Source organism: Eublepharis macularius, chromosome 4, assembly GCF_028583425.1.
Source record: "Eublepharis macularius isolate TG4126 chromosome 4, MPM_Emac_v1.0, whole genome shotgun sequence".
NCBI classification, from domain to species: Eukaryota; Metazoa; Chordata; class Lepidosauria; order Squamata; family Eublepharidae; genus Eublepharis; species Eublepharis macularius.
The window spans coordinates 154,288,656-154,303,777 of NC_072793.1; the positions used below are offsets into that span (position 1 = coordinate 154,288,656).

At 44.6% G+C, this 15,122-nt stretch overlaps 1 protein-coding gene across 1 annotated transcript; it reads left to right on the top strand.

Annotated features, from left to right (window-relative positions):
- The first annotated feature begins 2,512 nt into the window (after positions 1–2,512).
- LOC129329173 (zinc finger protein 85-like) lies at positions 2,513–14,471 on the top strand. Its single transcript, XM_054978617.1, has 4 exons — positions 2,513–2,607; positions 2,735–2,861; positions 9,341–9,562; positions 11,019–14,471. Exons 1-4 carry the CDS (start codon positions 2,584–2,586, stop codon positions 13,838–13,840), a joined length of 3,195 nt encoding a protein of 1,064 aa, XP_054834592.1. The 5' UTR covers positions 2,513–2,583; the 3' UTR covers positions 13,841–14,471.
- Positions 14,472–15,122: the final 651 nt, after the last annotated feature.

Here is a 15,122-nt window from a genome sequence, read left to right on the forward strand (position 1 = left end):
CACTGTTGAAATTTGGATTGTAACCTCAGTGTAGAGAGACCTGTTGCCCTTTCCACTTTTTTGCTTATGTTATTCTAAAAAAAAAGTCCCGTAATCCTGCCAACTCATCTCTGTGAGTATTGTTTACAGGGGGATTTTTGTGATCAGTATAAATTTGCAATTTGATGTTTAATGTTCGGGGGTCTTGAGGGCTATTTCACATACCTACATTTCTATGTGGGTGAGCCATCCACGTATGAGGCTGGACTTCAGCTTCGTCACCCATATAAGAATTTATGTACAGCCTGCTTGTGGATCATAGGGAAGCATAATTACAGCCAGTGTGGTATAGTGGTTAGAGTAACCTAGGATATGGGAGATCCAGGTTCAAATCCCTACTCTGACACGGAAGCTTGCTGGGTGACCTTGGGCCTTTTAGCGACATTTAGGTGACATACCCTTTTAGCCTTACCTACTTCACAGGTTTGTTTTGAGGACAGAATGAACAAATGTAGAATGTTGTAAGCCAGTTCAGGTCCCCGTTGAGGAGAAAGGCTGGTATAGATGAAGTACATAAATAAATGGCAAAGACAGGATTTTCAGGGTGGAGGTCCAAACTGTGCGAGAGTGGTTTGATGTAGTGGTTAAGAGCAGTAGGATTCTAATCTGGAGAACCGGGTTTGATTCCCCACTCCTCCCTTGAAGCCAGCTGGGTGACCTTGGGTCAGTCGCACCTCTTCTAGAGCTCTCTCAGCTCCACCCAACTCACAGGATGATTGTCCTGAGGCTAATAACACGCTCTGCAAACCACTCTGAGTGGGCGTTAAGTTGTCCTTAAGGGCGGGATATAAATCCAATGTTATTATTTTCACAGCAGTAGGTTTGTGGCTCTGGCGTTGCAGAATGGAGTTTTGTCTGTGGGAACGTCCAGGGAAAACAGCCCTCCCCCGGGCTTTATGCAGAGCCCGCGGTCTCAAGGCACACTGTGCCTGGCTGTCACACGCTCCATGCGGTTTCCCACACGGAAGTGCCTTTTGCACAGGAACTCCGTGTTAGGCGAAGCAGCCTTAGGCAAGCAAAGAGCGGGACGAGAGGCTGTCTCATTATCTCTTGCCGCCAGAGGTCTCCGGTTACCTCCGGCGGAGGGGCTGCGCTGGCTTTCTCTTTCCTCCCCACCCGTGTGTTGGGGGCTGAGCTTTTAAGTTCAGATGCTGTTGACTCCATTGTGATCCGCGATCCAGCTCCTCCCCCTCCCTGGATTTTTCTTCCTCTTCTTTTTTCTTTTTTTTTTTTTGCGGGGGTGGGGGGGATCTGTTTTCTTTGTGCTAACCTTTCCTTGTGGGAGTTTTGCTGCAGAAGTTAATTGCTAGGGACTGATCCTGGCGAGAACTAGGGCTCCAAGGCCATTCATTCCTCAATCGGAGATCCAGGTAATGGATGGACGGGGTGGAGGCAGGAGGAATGGGGGCTGGGAATGGACAGGAAAGGGGGCTTCCCACCATATCGAGAAACGGAAGGAGAGAGAAAAAGCCATTCGAGTGGGACCTGGGGGAAATAGCCACCAACGGGTAGGAGGAAGGCTAGTGTAAATAAAAAGGCGTTTTGCAAAGTGGGCAGGAGACGAGCAAGGGACGCCCCAATGCTTGTGCAGCCCAGAGCATTGCAACTTTTTCTACGAGCAGTCGTTGATTTCTAACAACGAGAGGTATGCTGTGAGCGTGGTGTGTGTGTGTGTGTTCAAGCATTGTGTGGTTCATAGGATGAGAGACATCTGCGGCGCTTGAGCCTATATGAAAAATAATGCTCCTTAAAGCCTCCATGTGTGGGGGCTACGCTCGGGTTCTTTATATGGAAAAGCATTATGATTTGCAGCTCCGGATTTAAGTAAATCTCGATGGAGACCTGGGCCCCCGTTTCTGCCATGTATAGGGCGGACTGAGCCGAGTTGGTTGCAGAATGGAGGTGGGAGGCGCTTTGTACATGCTCAGCCGCACTCTTCTGGTGTTCGAGGCAGAGGCCTATTTCAAATGTAAAAGCCTTGCCCGAGATCCAGAAGAGATTACTTTGTGTATGGGGGGGGGGGTGTTGCACAATTTGCTCCATAGTTTATTGGGAGGTGGTGGTTGCCACTATTCTTATTTAATTCTACACCATCGACATACATAGAATTTTAAATAGTCATGTAATCAAAACACGGCCCTGCTGCAAGCAGTTTACTCTAAAATTCAGAGTGTGACGGAAGCAATAAATGGAGGGGTGCAGGCACACACTTTGTTTCAGTTCGGGGAGCTGGACTAAGGATTTAAGCCAAGGACTTTAAGGAAGGGGGAGGGTAGAAGAGGAATTTGAAGGGCGGGGCGCCATAGGAGAGGGGATCTCTCTGAGGAAATGGCTTCCTTAGACAGTTCAAGTGTAGATCCATTCCTCAGAAAAGGGATTAAGCAGGTCTGGGTGTTATTCTCAGGATGATTTTTCCAACAGGGCCGAGACCAGAGCTTTTGTGTCTATGTTTGATTCTTTTTTTAAAAAAAGCAAAACCCATTCTAAAATTTTTGCTCTGCTTCTTCTCACTTTCCAGATACAATCCATGTGAGATCAGTCCCAATGGCCCAAACCGAATCTGCTCAGGTAAATCAGTTGATCCCTTCCCTTCCCCAGGTGTTGAAAGGCTGGGGGAAGGGAAATTCTTGCATTCAATGGCCATGCCTCAGGCATTTGTGAATGAACTTGCTGGGATTTGTTTCCCTTGTTTCAGGTACTGGAAGCCTACCGGGAGGTGATTGCTGCCTCCGCTAAGGGGCAGCAGGATCTCCTGGCCCCAGATCAAGGGAGCCTATACCGAGATGTCATGCAGGAGAGCTACAAGACAATCCTCTCCATGGGTGAGAAGCCAGGAGACCATTCTTTAAAGGGTTCTGGATATGACATACAAATGAAATCATTCCAAATGTAATGCAGTTTATTGTCAAAGGCTTTCACAGGTGGAGAACGATGGTTGTGGATTTTCCGGGCTGTATAGCCATGGTCTTGGCATTGTAGTTCCTGATGTTTCGCCAGCAGCTGTGACTGGCATCTTCAGAGGTGTAGCACGTCAGGAACTACAATGCCAATACCACGGCTATACAGCCCCGAAAATCCACAACCGTCGTAATGCAGTTTGACTTGATTATCTGTGAGGATTTCTCAAGAAACTATGGTTATAAACTTGGACGGGCAGCTAGTCATGTTGCATCAAGGAACAGCGCAGACTCTTGTGACACCTTAAAGATAAGCCTGTTAATCTTTAAGGGGCCACGGGGCTCTTTTTTGCTTTTCAAAGGAGATCTGGAGGCTGTCTTATTGAGAGAAGCAGAGTTTTGTCTTCACAAGGGGCATGTCTATATTGGAGTTGCTGACAACTCTGGAGAAAAATGTCCGTTTAATAGAGGATTAATGTGTGGAAATGGGCTGCTGAAGCTTACCATCACCTGGTAAATTTAGTCCTATTCAAGGGACTTTTTTCTCCTGGTGGTTGGCAACTCAAATCTACACTCTAGGCTAAAACTGTTTTAAGGCCCATAGCCTGTCTCCATGGGAGCTTAGGAATATTGTGCTTATATTTGTGATGTGAACTTGCTCTAAAGTTTGCAGTGAGTGTCTGCTGGAGCTGGCTTCTGTGGAACACAAACTGAATGTAGTTAAGAACTGATTGTGTCTTGTCTTTACAACCTCTTTTTAAGATAAGCTTGTATTTGCCTTTAAAAATAAGAGAGGAACTAAGTGAGATAAGAGACTTATCCCAGATTGCTCCGTGAGTTTATAGCAAAGAAAGGCTTTTGCGTGTTCAGTATTGTTCACATTGGTTATTTCAGGTTTATATGAACCAGGATACAATATTTTGGAAAAAGAAAAACTTACTGATAAAATATAAAATGCTGCATAGTCAAAGAATCTCCCACCTCTTTAAAATGCAGCAGTCAGCTAGTCAGATGGTTTGGCTTGCCAACTTTTCAACTGGTCCCTGTATCTGTTCTTAATTTATTTGCTTTACAAAATTTATATCCCACCTTTCTGCCCTCATAAGGGCCACCAAGGCAGCTAAGAAATCAAAACATACATCTTATAATCACATTTTCAAACCAACAGTGACATAATGAAAATAATTGAAACCAGAGTTAAAATATGTACAAAAACATAAAAATGACAATTAAAACATTGGGCAGGATTGAGTGATCGCTTAAGGGAATGCCAAACGAAACAAACCAGTCTTTACTGACTGGTGGAGGATGGCAACAGAAGAGGACAGATGAGTCTCCTTGGGGAGAGAGTTGCAGAGTTCTGGTGCTAAAACTAAGAACCCTAATGTGCAAATAGTAGCCTCTGATAATGTTGATCCCTGTGCAATAAAAGCTAGATCGTTTCTGCTCATCACATTGAAGGCACAAGGTCTGATTCTGCTGGTCAGTTGGCAGTCCTACACATTGGGTAGATATATTGGTGATTAGCAACATAACTATGAATATTCAGAGACAGTATATGTCTGATTCCTGAACTAGGCTTGGCTGTTGTTGTTATGTCTTGTGTTAGGCATTTGAGCAGTCAAAAAAAGATTTTGTTAATTGACCACTCAAATATTGTCAAAATACCAGGCAGTGTTTTTAAAGTGTTAATAATAATAATAACAACAACAAGATTAGATTTATATACTGCCCTTCAAGATGACTTAACATCCACTCAGAGCGGTTTACAAAGTATGTTGTTATTATCTCCACAGCAAAACACCCTGTGAGGTGGGTGGGGCTGAGGGAGCTAGAAGCTGTGACTGACCCAAGGGCACCCAGCTGGCTTCAAGTGGAGGAGTGAGGAATCAAACCCAGTTCTCCAGATTAGAGTCCCACGCTCCTAACCACTGCATCAAACTGGCTAATAATAGAAATGCTGCAATAGGCAACAGCAAATCTGATATTTATGTTACTTACAAAGCATATTTGTTATTGTGACAATGTTAGTTGAGGATAAATTCCAGAGGGGGAGCCATGTTAGTTTGCTACTACCAAAATAACAAAAGAATTTTATCCTGCCTTACAAATAAATAAATTTATTATGGCATAAGCTTTTTGTTAGTCTTCAAGGTGCCACAAAACTCTAATGTTAGCTCAAGGCTCTTATACATGAGAACAACTCACTGAACAGCTCCTCTGGCTTGTATCTTGGAATACAGTCTAAAGATCCCATAATTTTTTTCTAATGTTAAAAAAATGCTACTAGGTTTTGCCTTGACTGCTGTAGGACTAGGAGGTATGCAACTGTGCCCTTGTTAAAAAAGCTTACCACAATAAAAATGTAATTAAAACAGGAATAAAGGAAGGTAACATCTACTTTAAAAAGGCAGTTGCATTAAGTAAACAGCAGGCCATTTTCCCCAACATTATCAAGCCCCTCACAAGACCTTTACAGGGCAATTGCCAGATTGTATGCTGGGGGTATTCCCTCCCTCCTGTTGTAAACAAGATGGAGTCCCAGGGAAGTGACCTTCACTGCTGCTTCCTGTTCTGAGCTGCCTGCAATTACAGCAAGTGTCCAGTAGGAGGAGCTTTACACAGCTGTAGGCCTAACGACCAGCAGCCCTGTCCTTACTAACAAATGATACCATAGTGAAATGAAAAGGGTAACTTGCCACCTACACAGCAGCATTCTTGGCATCGTGGAATCTTTGACAGCAGTCAAATAACGGGCAGTCATTGATAATATTTGAGTGGTTGGTTGGTTGGTTGACTGCCATGCCAGCCTTAGTCATGCCATGCTTATGGGCTGCCTATGAACATCTGGTTTCAACAATAGCTGGAGATAGGATGGAGTGACTCTTTGCTCCTGCAAGGGCATGTTTGCTCCATTAAGGCTGCTTTCTGCATTACAGCAGAGTCGTGGATACTGTTTAATATTTATTTATTTTATTACATTTCTAGACCGCCCTCCCCATCAGACAGGCTCAGGGCGGTGTAACAACATCTAATTTTTACATAAAGTTTAAAACCATAAAAACATTATAAAAACATTAAAACACTATTCCATATACAATTAAAATTTCTCAATTGGCAGATATAAATATTAAAATACAGCATTTTAGACGCGGGGCTTGGCTCTTGCATCATGCCCTGCGTCACACTTATGAGCTCCTGCATGGGTAGTGGATGGTCTTCAGTGGTATGGCTGGCAAGAGGACAGCCTAGCCCCCACCAAATGCCTGGTGGAGCATCTCCGTCTTGCAGGCCCAGCAGAAAGATAAATCCTGCCGGGCCTTAGTTTCCTCAGACAGTTCCACCAGGTCGGGGCCAGGACCGAAAAGGCCCTGGCTCTGATAGAGGCCAGGCAGACCTCCCTGGGGCCAGGGACCATCAGCAAGTGCTTATTAGCTGACCGAAGCGACCTCCGGGGAACATATGGGGAGAGGCGGTCCTGAAGGTATGCTGGGCCCAGTCCACATAGGGCTTTATAGGTTGGCACCAGAACCTTGAACCGGACCTGGTACTCAACCGGTAACCAGTGCAGCTGATGGAGGATGGGTGTTATATGTGCCATGATTGGAGCTCTGGCAACCACCCGTGCAGCTGCATTCTGAACCAGCTGCAGTTTCCAGATCAAGCCCAAGGGAAGCCCTGCGTAGAGCGAGTTACAGTAGTCTAATCTGGAGGTGACTATTGCCTGGATCACTGTCGTAAGGTCATGGGCCGATAAGTAAGGGACAAGTTGTCGAGCCTGTCTTAGTTCCATGAAGGAGGAGGAGCTCCTTAAAGCTGCCTTGTGCACCAGTGCCACGCCTTGCCAGCCACTACTGGCAGTGGCTGGGAGACATTGAGCATACCACTTCTGACCCAGATGGATAGCAATAGCATTCAGTCTACTGCCAAAATGTATGACGTGGTTGCATTAATGGCTTTATGAAGTTTCCAGTGTCAGGATGTTTAATAAGTACAGACCCTTGTTTTATACTTGATAGGCAAATAATAACACTAAGAGGGAATTCTAAGGGTTCCGTGGTGTCTGTCTGTGTAGTTTTTAATGTTTGTTTTTTCAGTGGCGTTTTGGTTCACTGCTTTGTGGACTGTCCAGTTGGAAGCCAGGAGATAAATGTTTTGGTAAATAAAGTCCTGCGTACTGTGAAAGCACTATATAAGTCAGCAATTCCTCTTAAGGGCCTCCTGTACTATTCTATAATAATAACATTATCTCTGCAAGTCTTCTGTTGCTCAGAAAAGGCAGACAATTTTCCGTGCACCCCCTCTTCCTTGCAGCTCCATCACAGACTAGAGAACACGTGCCAGCTAATAATCAGATTTCTATCTCCCTCTGCCCCCAAGGAGCTCAGGATTTCATGCAAGCTTTTACCCATCCTCACAACATGCCTGTGAGGTAGGTTAGGAGCAGAGAGTATGTTTCGACTGGGGTCTGTGATCACTCAGAGAGTTTATGGCCGAGTGGGATTTGAATGCAGGTCTCCTCAGTTCTAGCCCAGCACTCTGACCACAACCCCACACTGGCTGTGTGCTAGCTGAGGGCTTTGTTGCTCAGGCAAAGATGTTGCTTGTAGTTTGGAAAAATCACTAGTTATGCCACCCTTGTGACAGGAAGCCAGAGGTGTATACCTTTCAGAATGAAGAGGGGGGTTATGGTGTGCGCATTGCCCTGCCGTCTTCTGTAGTAGGGAAATATCCCTACTTGAGACACTGAAGAGCCAAGACCAATTGTCAGACTAAGCTTAAAGCGGCTTTCGTGTGTTCAAAAACTGTAGTGCAGTCTTTGCCCCCAATACTCATTTGATCTGTGACACAGACCGTGTGTGACCAAGGTTGCCAGTAGGCCTGGAGAAAAATCACCTGTCTCTTTAATAGGTCACACAGGTGCTTGATTACTTAATTTCAAGTCTTCTGGTGAGATTCAAGGCAGATTACATTTTTTTTAAAATGCAAGAAAATAGTTCCATACATACAACAGAGCAGTAAAACTGGGTCACAGAATCAGAGAACAATGCCATACAATGAGATAGTGCACAAAATAAAAAATGCACTAAGAACTGCCTGCAAATTTCCCACAGGCATTAAAATGATAACCCTAGTTCCTTTGGAATAGTGCTGTTCTGAATAATTCCATTTTGCTACAGTCCTGTTTCTTCCTAAAAATACCTTCCTAGTCAGTTCTGTTTTGCACATTCTGTGGAATGTGGGAGTCTTCCAGACCTCCTCAGGCAGGACACAACAGATAATGCTTGGATGCAGGCAGGTGTTGATCTTGCCCCTTTGCAGCGTGGCAATATCAGAGGCTTAAAATGTGGAAATAGGTAGTTGAAGCTTTTCATGGCACAGAGGTAAATAACTGCGCCTGGTAAATAACATCCCATTAAAGGTGCAGGGTATTTTTTCCTCCAGGTTGTTGACAACCCTGGATGCTCCCAGGCCAGTTTATTAGCTGTGAACTTCATCTAAGTGAACCTAATGGAGCAAGTTAATTGTAATGAACTTGGTCCTTTGCTTTCAGTGAGACTTTAGGACCAAATGGTGGGGCAGGAATTAATAGCTTTGTATGGTGTATCTATCAGGGAAGAAGCTGGGAGGTGAAAAGTGAGTACTCCCTCCTTGCCTGCAGCCTTACTCAAATCAAGAGCCTCTCTGGTTGTTTTTTTTAAAGTCAGAAGATCTGATCATAGATCCCCAGTGTAACATTGGTAACATAAGAGTTTGGCCCATAGCAGCAAGTAACTTTGGCTGTGTTGGTAGCATAATATTAAGAATAGCAATAAAGCCTGTTGTGAGAAAAAATACAATGGACTCTAGAAAGAGGAGGGCAGGTGGGCAGGCATTGCTTTATCCTCCATCACTGATCCCAGCTGGGTGAAGGTGTCAGGCCGGGCATTTCCACCTGCTCCGCTCCTGATCCCAGCTGTGTGAAGGTGGAGGGCAGGCATTGCTGCATGCTCCATGCCTGATTCCGGTCTGGGTTTCCCGCCGTGGCGCGCTCTCTAGAGGTCTGGCTGCCTCATCTGGACTTCCCTCTACAGCAGTGCCCTCTGGAGGCACACCAGAGTAGGAAGTGAGTTGTCTTGCATATGCTTAGTCTTTTATATAGTAGGATGATTTAGATTTGGTATGCGTCTTATAAAAATGAAAGATGATTTTGTAACCACTCAAAAGATGGGCATTAGTTTGCTCTAGGTTGCTTCTTGTTCCAGCAGGCCTGGATAAAAAGGTCCTGTTGATTGAAAGCTGGAAAGAAAGCACTGATTATCCAGACCAACAGGTTTCGTATTTTGTTTTATTTTAGTTTAGTTATTTTATTACACAGAGGAATGGATCGATAACTCATTCACGTTTTCCCCCTTCTCTTTTAGCCCCTCCTCTTCAACTCCAAGCAGGATTTCCAATTCAAAAATCTGAACTCCTGGCCTGTCTTGAGCAAGGGCAACAGGATTGGGCCCCAGAACAGAGTTCCAATGAAGACACTGAGGAGGAGCCAGTTAAAGTACAGCTGTCCACGTGGCCAGACCCGGGGACATGGTGGAATTCCTACCGGAGCCCCGTGAGCGTGCCCAGTTCAGATTCATCTGCCTCAGGTCAGGACTGGCATCCTTGTAGGAGCATCACTCATTGCTTTCTGCACAATGGTGTCTTCAGGGCCAGATGGAACATTTTTCTAGGTCATGAGGGGTGTGTGCATGTGTCGGGGAGGAGTGATGTGCTGTTAATTTGGGGAGTTGCTGACAGGTCTGGAGAACAATATCCTGTGACTTTAATAAGGCTTAATGTGTGCAACTGGGTAGCTAGGAGCTTTTCATGGGATGGAGATAAAGGGCATACCATTAAGTTGCTATTATACTGGCAGGACATTTTTTCTCTGGGTAGTTGGCAACCCTAGCTGACACACACAGTGCATCTGCATGGTCGTTATTTTCCCAAGGTTTAACAGGGATCCAGCAGCACTTTAGAGATTAACAGAAATTATGCCACCATTTGATTCATAATTTAGAGCTCACTTCCTCAGATACATATGGAGTGTCTGTTGAAAACTGGAATAGAATGTAAGGTGGGGGTGGGGAGGAGTTCCAAGAAGAGGCAGGAACCAATCAGGGCATTACTCAGTGGCTGAGAACTGCTCTCAACTATTGATAGACAGATAGGCTTAATGTAAAATCTGCTAATGAAAAATAAGAGTATGAGATATGGTAAGCTGACTCAGTAAGATGGTACAGGCACCTGTCATTACCCTGGGCCTAGTGGCTCCGGGGAAGCCTGCACTAAAGTGACTGCAGGGCCTACATTTCCCAGGTTCCCTTTGGCCCCTGTGATTGGGTAAGAGGGGATTCTGAGTGGAAAATTGCACCAATAGGAAAGTATGGAAATGGTGCCTGAAAGAAGGGATAAAAAGTATTCACTCCTAGGGAGCAGAGCTGAGGAGAGGTTGCTGTAGACAGAGGGACCCCTTATCCAGAAGGGGTGAGACAGTTGGAAGCCAGTTGCCAGGAGACAGTTAAGAACAGTCTAGATAAATGCATTGAGGTGTGTTAGTTTTTTTATTCACCAATCTTTACTATTCTCTTTATTTTACAAAGTTTGAACACCAGTTATTAAGAAACCTTTTAAATAAAGTTCTTTATTATTCTGCCTGAGTCCACACACCTCAGTTGGTCATATTATAAATCAAACCTACTGGGAAAGAGTAAACGGAAGGGGTCGGTTGGGTGCTCTGGGCCCGTCTGAGGAAGCCTGTACCAGAGTGGTGACAGCCTATAGAGAGCTTCCCTGGGCCTCAGCCAGCAGCTGTGACAATACCATGCAAAAGTACAACTGAATACATTATCACCTGTAAAGGGTGGGTCATGCTGAGACATAAGCACCTATGGTAAGTGAAGGTGGGGGAGGGGACTGTTGTGTGAGGTGGCCAGTGCAGAGATTGTGTGCAGTCCATTTTCTTAGATGGATATTTTTGTGTCTGAGTCCTTTATTGAGGTCTCCTGCACCCTTTTCCAGCTTGCTTAGGGGATTGATTTCCTTCTGTCCTTATCCCAGCAGATAATGAATCATCAAGTGAGAAAGAGGAGGAAAGGAACGTTAAGCCAGAATGGGTCAGGGTAACAAAGCCCCGGGCGCCTTTGCTGGGTAAATGTGAGGTGAAGCAAGAAGGATGTGAGCAACTGGGACATCCAAAGAGCAGTATGAAGATGCCATTTTGTTGGACCAATGAAAAAGACAGAGGCCTTGTTAAGAGCAGAAAGAGGAAGCCAGGAACAGACCCAGGGAAGAACCACTATGTGTGCCCTCAATGTGGAAACAGCTTTAACAGGAAATCATCCCTTAAGAGGCACGTAACAACAATCCATGATGGAGCAAACCCCTATGAATGGCCCCCCCGTAAGAAAAGTTCCCTTGAAAAACCAAATCGTAGGGCACGCGCAAGATCTTCCCATTCAGGAAGAGAACCTTATGAATGCCCTGAGTGTGGAGAAAGCTTCACGACAAATGCCTCTTTCACCAAGCATCGGAGGACTCACACCAATGAAACAGCAAACGAATGTCCTGAGTGTGGAAAAAGCTATGTGGAAGAACGATATCTCATCAAACACCTGATGACAGCCCACTCAGGAGCCCATCTTTCCAAATGCCTTGACTGTGGAAAAGGTTTTCTAAGAGAGGACGATCTCAGTATGCATCAGACAATGATCCACGGGGTAGAAAGTTCCCATCAAAGTCTGGACCGTGAGAAATGCTATCAGGAGAAATTTTCCCATATCAAGCAAAGTCCATCCCATGCCACTCAGGAGGGAAGTGACATAGGAGAATATGTCCTCAAGTGCCCTGACTGTGGAATGTGTTTCAAGGCTGAAAGATGTTTTCTGAATCATCAGAGAATGCACATGGAGCAAAAGTGTCAACAGCTTGACAAAAGGGACATCTTGAAGGGACGAGCACCCTTTGCTAGAAATCAAGAAACCCACATAGAAATAAAATGCAATGCAGAGTCTACCAAAATGGAAGAAACTCTCCATACGTGTACTGACTGCGGGAAGATTTTCAGAGACAGTCGGTGTTTTGCTAATCATCGGAGCATGCACATAAAAGAAGAACCATCTGAAAATGCTGATGGTCAGGAAGCGGTTGAGGAAAGAGCCATTGACCAACAAGAAAACCACCTGAAAGAAAAACCCTATAAATGCTGTACCTGCGGGAAAACCTATGCAACTCAGTATAATCTCAACAGACATCAGCACGTCCATACAGACAACAAACCCTATAAATGTACTGTCTGTGGGAAGACTTTCACCTACAGATACACTCTAGTTCACCATGAAGCAACCCACCCAGAAGGAAAAGTCTGTCAGCATAAATGTTCTTACTGTGGGAAAGGGTTCACCACCAAAACGTCCCTCTCGAGGCACCTGCAACTGCACCAGATGGGCAGACCATACCAATGTGACATCTGTGGGAAAGCTTTCGCCTACAGGTATTCTCTCACTCATCATCAGGAAATTCATGTGCAAGGACAGGCCCAGAAATGTCTTTTCTGCTGGAAAGTCTTCAGGACCAGTAATTCCCTCAGCCGACACAAGCGTATCCATATGGAGACAAGATCCTACCAGTGCTCCGTCTGTGGGAAAGCCTTTGGAACAAAATATTCCTTCTGCAGACATCAGGACATGCATTTGAATAGAAGTCTGAGTCATTCATCCAGCAGTGGGAAAGGTCTAGTTGATGGTTCAGCCCTAGCAAAAGAACAGACTAGCGATACAGATGAAAACTCCAATAACTGGTCAGGCAATTCAACTCTCTCTGAGCACTCTGTGAAAGAAACCCCCGCTGAACGTTCCGAGGGTGCGGGTGGCACTCCACTTGTTAAATGCCGGAATGCCCATGTTGAAGAAAATTCTGCCAAAGGGTTAGACTCTGAGGGAACCTGCAGAGAGAACCCTGTGCCTCTTCAAGATCAAGCTACCCATGCTCATAAAAGTGTCAGTAACTGGTCTGATAATTTGATCTGCTCTGGGCATCAGGGAGTCCACATGAAAGAACCCCCTGCTGATTTCTCTGAGATGGTGGACAGTGACATTCTCAGTAAGCCCCAAAGTACCCCCTTAAAAGAAAATTCCATTCGAGGTTTAGATGGTGGTGAAACCTTGTGGGATCATTCAGTGGACGTTAAGGGTCAAGATAGCTATGGAGAAGAAGATGCCAGTGAAGGGACTTATGATTTAGGCTACCGCAAGCAACAGGGAGCCTGTATGGAAGGCAGCCTCCCAGAACCTGAGATGCAGGGAGCCTTAACCCCTACTAAACATCAGAGCATAGGAGTAAATTCCATTCCAAGATTAGACAATGAGGAACCCCTCAAGGGCAGCTTGACTCACTCCCACCTTCGAGGTGTCAGAAAGGGCCAAAAACAGCATACGTGTTCTAACTGTGGGAAATCTTGCAGAGATAAATATTCCCTCACTAGGCATGAGAAAACCCACATATCAGAGAGGCCCTATCAGTGCCAAAAATGTGGGAAAAGATTCCGTGAAACCAAAAACCTTACCAAGCATCAGATAACCCATACAGACCTCCGGCCCTTTCCATGCAACAAATGTGGGAAACATTTCAAGACCAAGTCAACTCTTGATAAACACCAGAAGGTTCATGATAAACCTTTTTGCTGCTCTTATTGTGGTAAAAGGGTCTCCACCAGCACAATTCTTAAGAACCATCTGAGAACCCACACTGGAGAAAAACCATTTAAATGTACTGAGTGCGGCAAAGATTACAGAACAAAGTCATCCCTCAACAAACACAGAGAGGGACACTTAAAAAAGGACTCATCAGAGGTCCCCAAAGAGGATCAGCCAAATCAGATTTTTTAAGTCTTGTTTTCCCATGATGTAATGGGACATCCCCTAATTGACTATATGAGGTGCTTCAAGACCCAGCCTAAAATGTGTCACTTACATATTCCAGAGGGTTAGCCAGGTTAGCATTTTGCAGCAAAAATGAGCAGACATTTTGAGGCACCTTAAAGAGTTAACAAAAATTTATGCCAGCATAAGTTTGTGTGGACTAGAGTCCACTTCTTCAGGTGCTATGAATGGCGTAATGAATGCATATTCAGAGAGACCCAGGTTAGGTTCTTCGTAAAAGCAAAGGTGACCAACTACCTCACAAACAGAAACTTTACCTATTCAGCCTCAAAGCACCCATTGTCTTAACTCAGGAAATGGATGTTATTGCAGCTGGTGAAAGAGTATTTCAGATTATATGAACCTGTTAATTTAGCTCAGGGCAGCAAGCATGGTTCACCCTCCTCCTTAACCTCACAACAGCCCATTAGGGAAGGGTAGGCTAGGAGAGTGACTAAGTCAGATATTCCAGTGAGCCATCTGGCTGCAATGAAATTGGAATCCAGGTCATTTCTGTGCTGAACTAAATGAGACTGCGTTCTTGGGGATATGCTGCCATTTTAAGGCTGTGTGTTCCCACTGGGCATTTCCTTTTAAACACCACTGTAGGGGCCTGATTCTGATTGAGATCATTAAATTAAATTAAAACCTCATACAAAATAAAAGCAAAAATACGACAATAGTGGCAGGTCTACTATAAACCTCTATAAAAGATTTCTAAATGTCTAAAAATGCAATTGTCGTATATATGCCGTCTGTTCAAATATTGATAAAGTTGTAAGGTTCTCAGAGTCAGTTGAATTATGGAAGGTGGGCATTTGTCTCTCCAGTTCTGTTATATAAGTCGGTTAGGCACAGTAACGGCATAGTGTGTCCATTTTTGTTGGCTACTAGTTAGGCTCCAGGAGAAAGGCAGAAAGTTTAAAAGTACATAACCATCCTAAAAAAAACATGAGTATTTCAATTCAAAATTGATATGAATTATAATTTCCTCCCCCAAAGACTGAACAGTTGGATGCACCCAAAGCATGTGTTTGAGATGCATCCAGTAAGTGAAAATGCCAGTAATTAGACACTATGCTTACTCCTTTACTAAAAAGGTGCTGTTGTGTCCAGTATACCTAAACATATATTTTTTGCTGAATAAGTCGCAACTTAAGGTCCATTGAAGCCAAAGAGACACAGTTTTAAGGCCATATTCCATTGCTTTAGTGAAAATGAGAGCTCTTTATTCATTCCTAAGAATCTG

Bases quoted from the DNA above. Each gene is read 5' to 3' on its own strand.
- LOC129329173 (XM_054978617.1), top strand. From the start codon at position 2,584: ATGGCCCAAACCGAATCTGCTCAG. The intron at 2,608-2,734 runs GTAAATCAGTTG...CCCTTGTTTCAG, and splicing joins CCCAAACCGAATCTGCTCAG to GTACTGGAAGCCTACCGGGA. The intron at 2,862-9,340 runs GTGAGAAGCCAG...CTTCTCTTTTAG, and splicing joins CAAGACAATCCTCTCCATGG to CCCCTCCTCTTCAACTCCAA.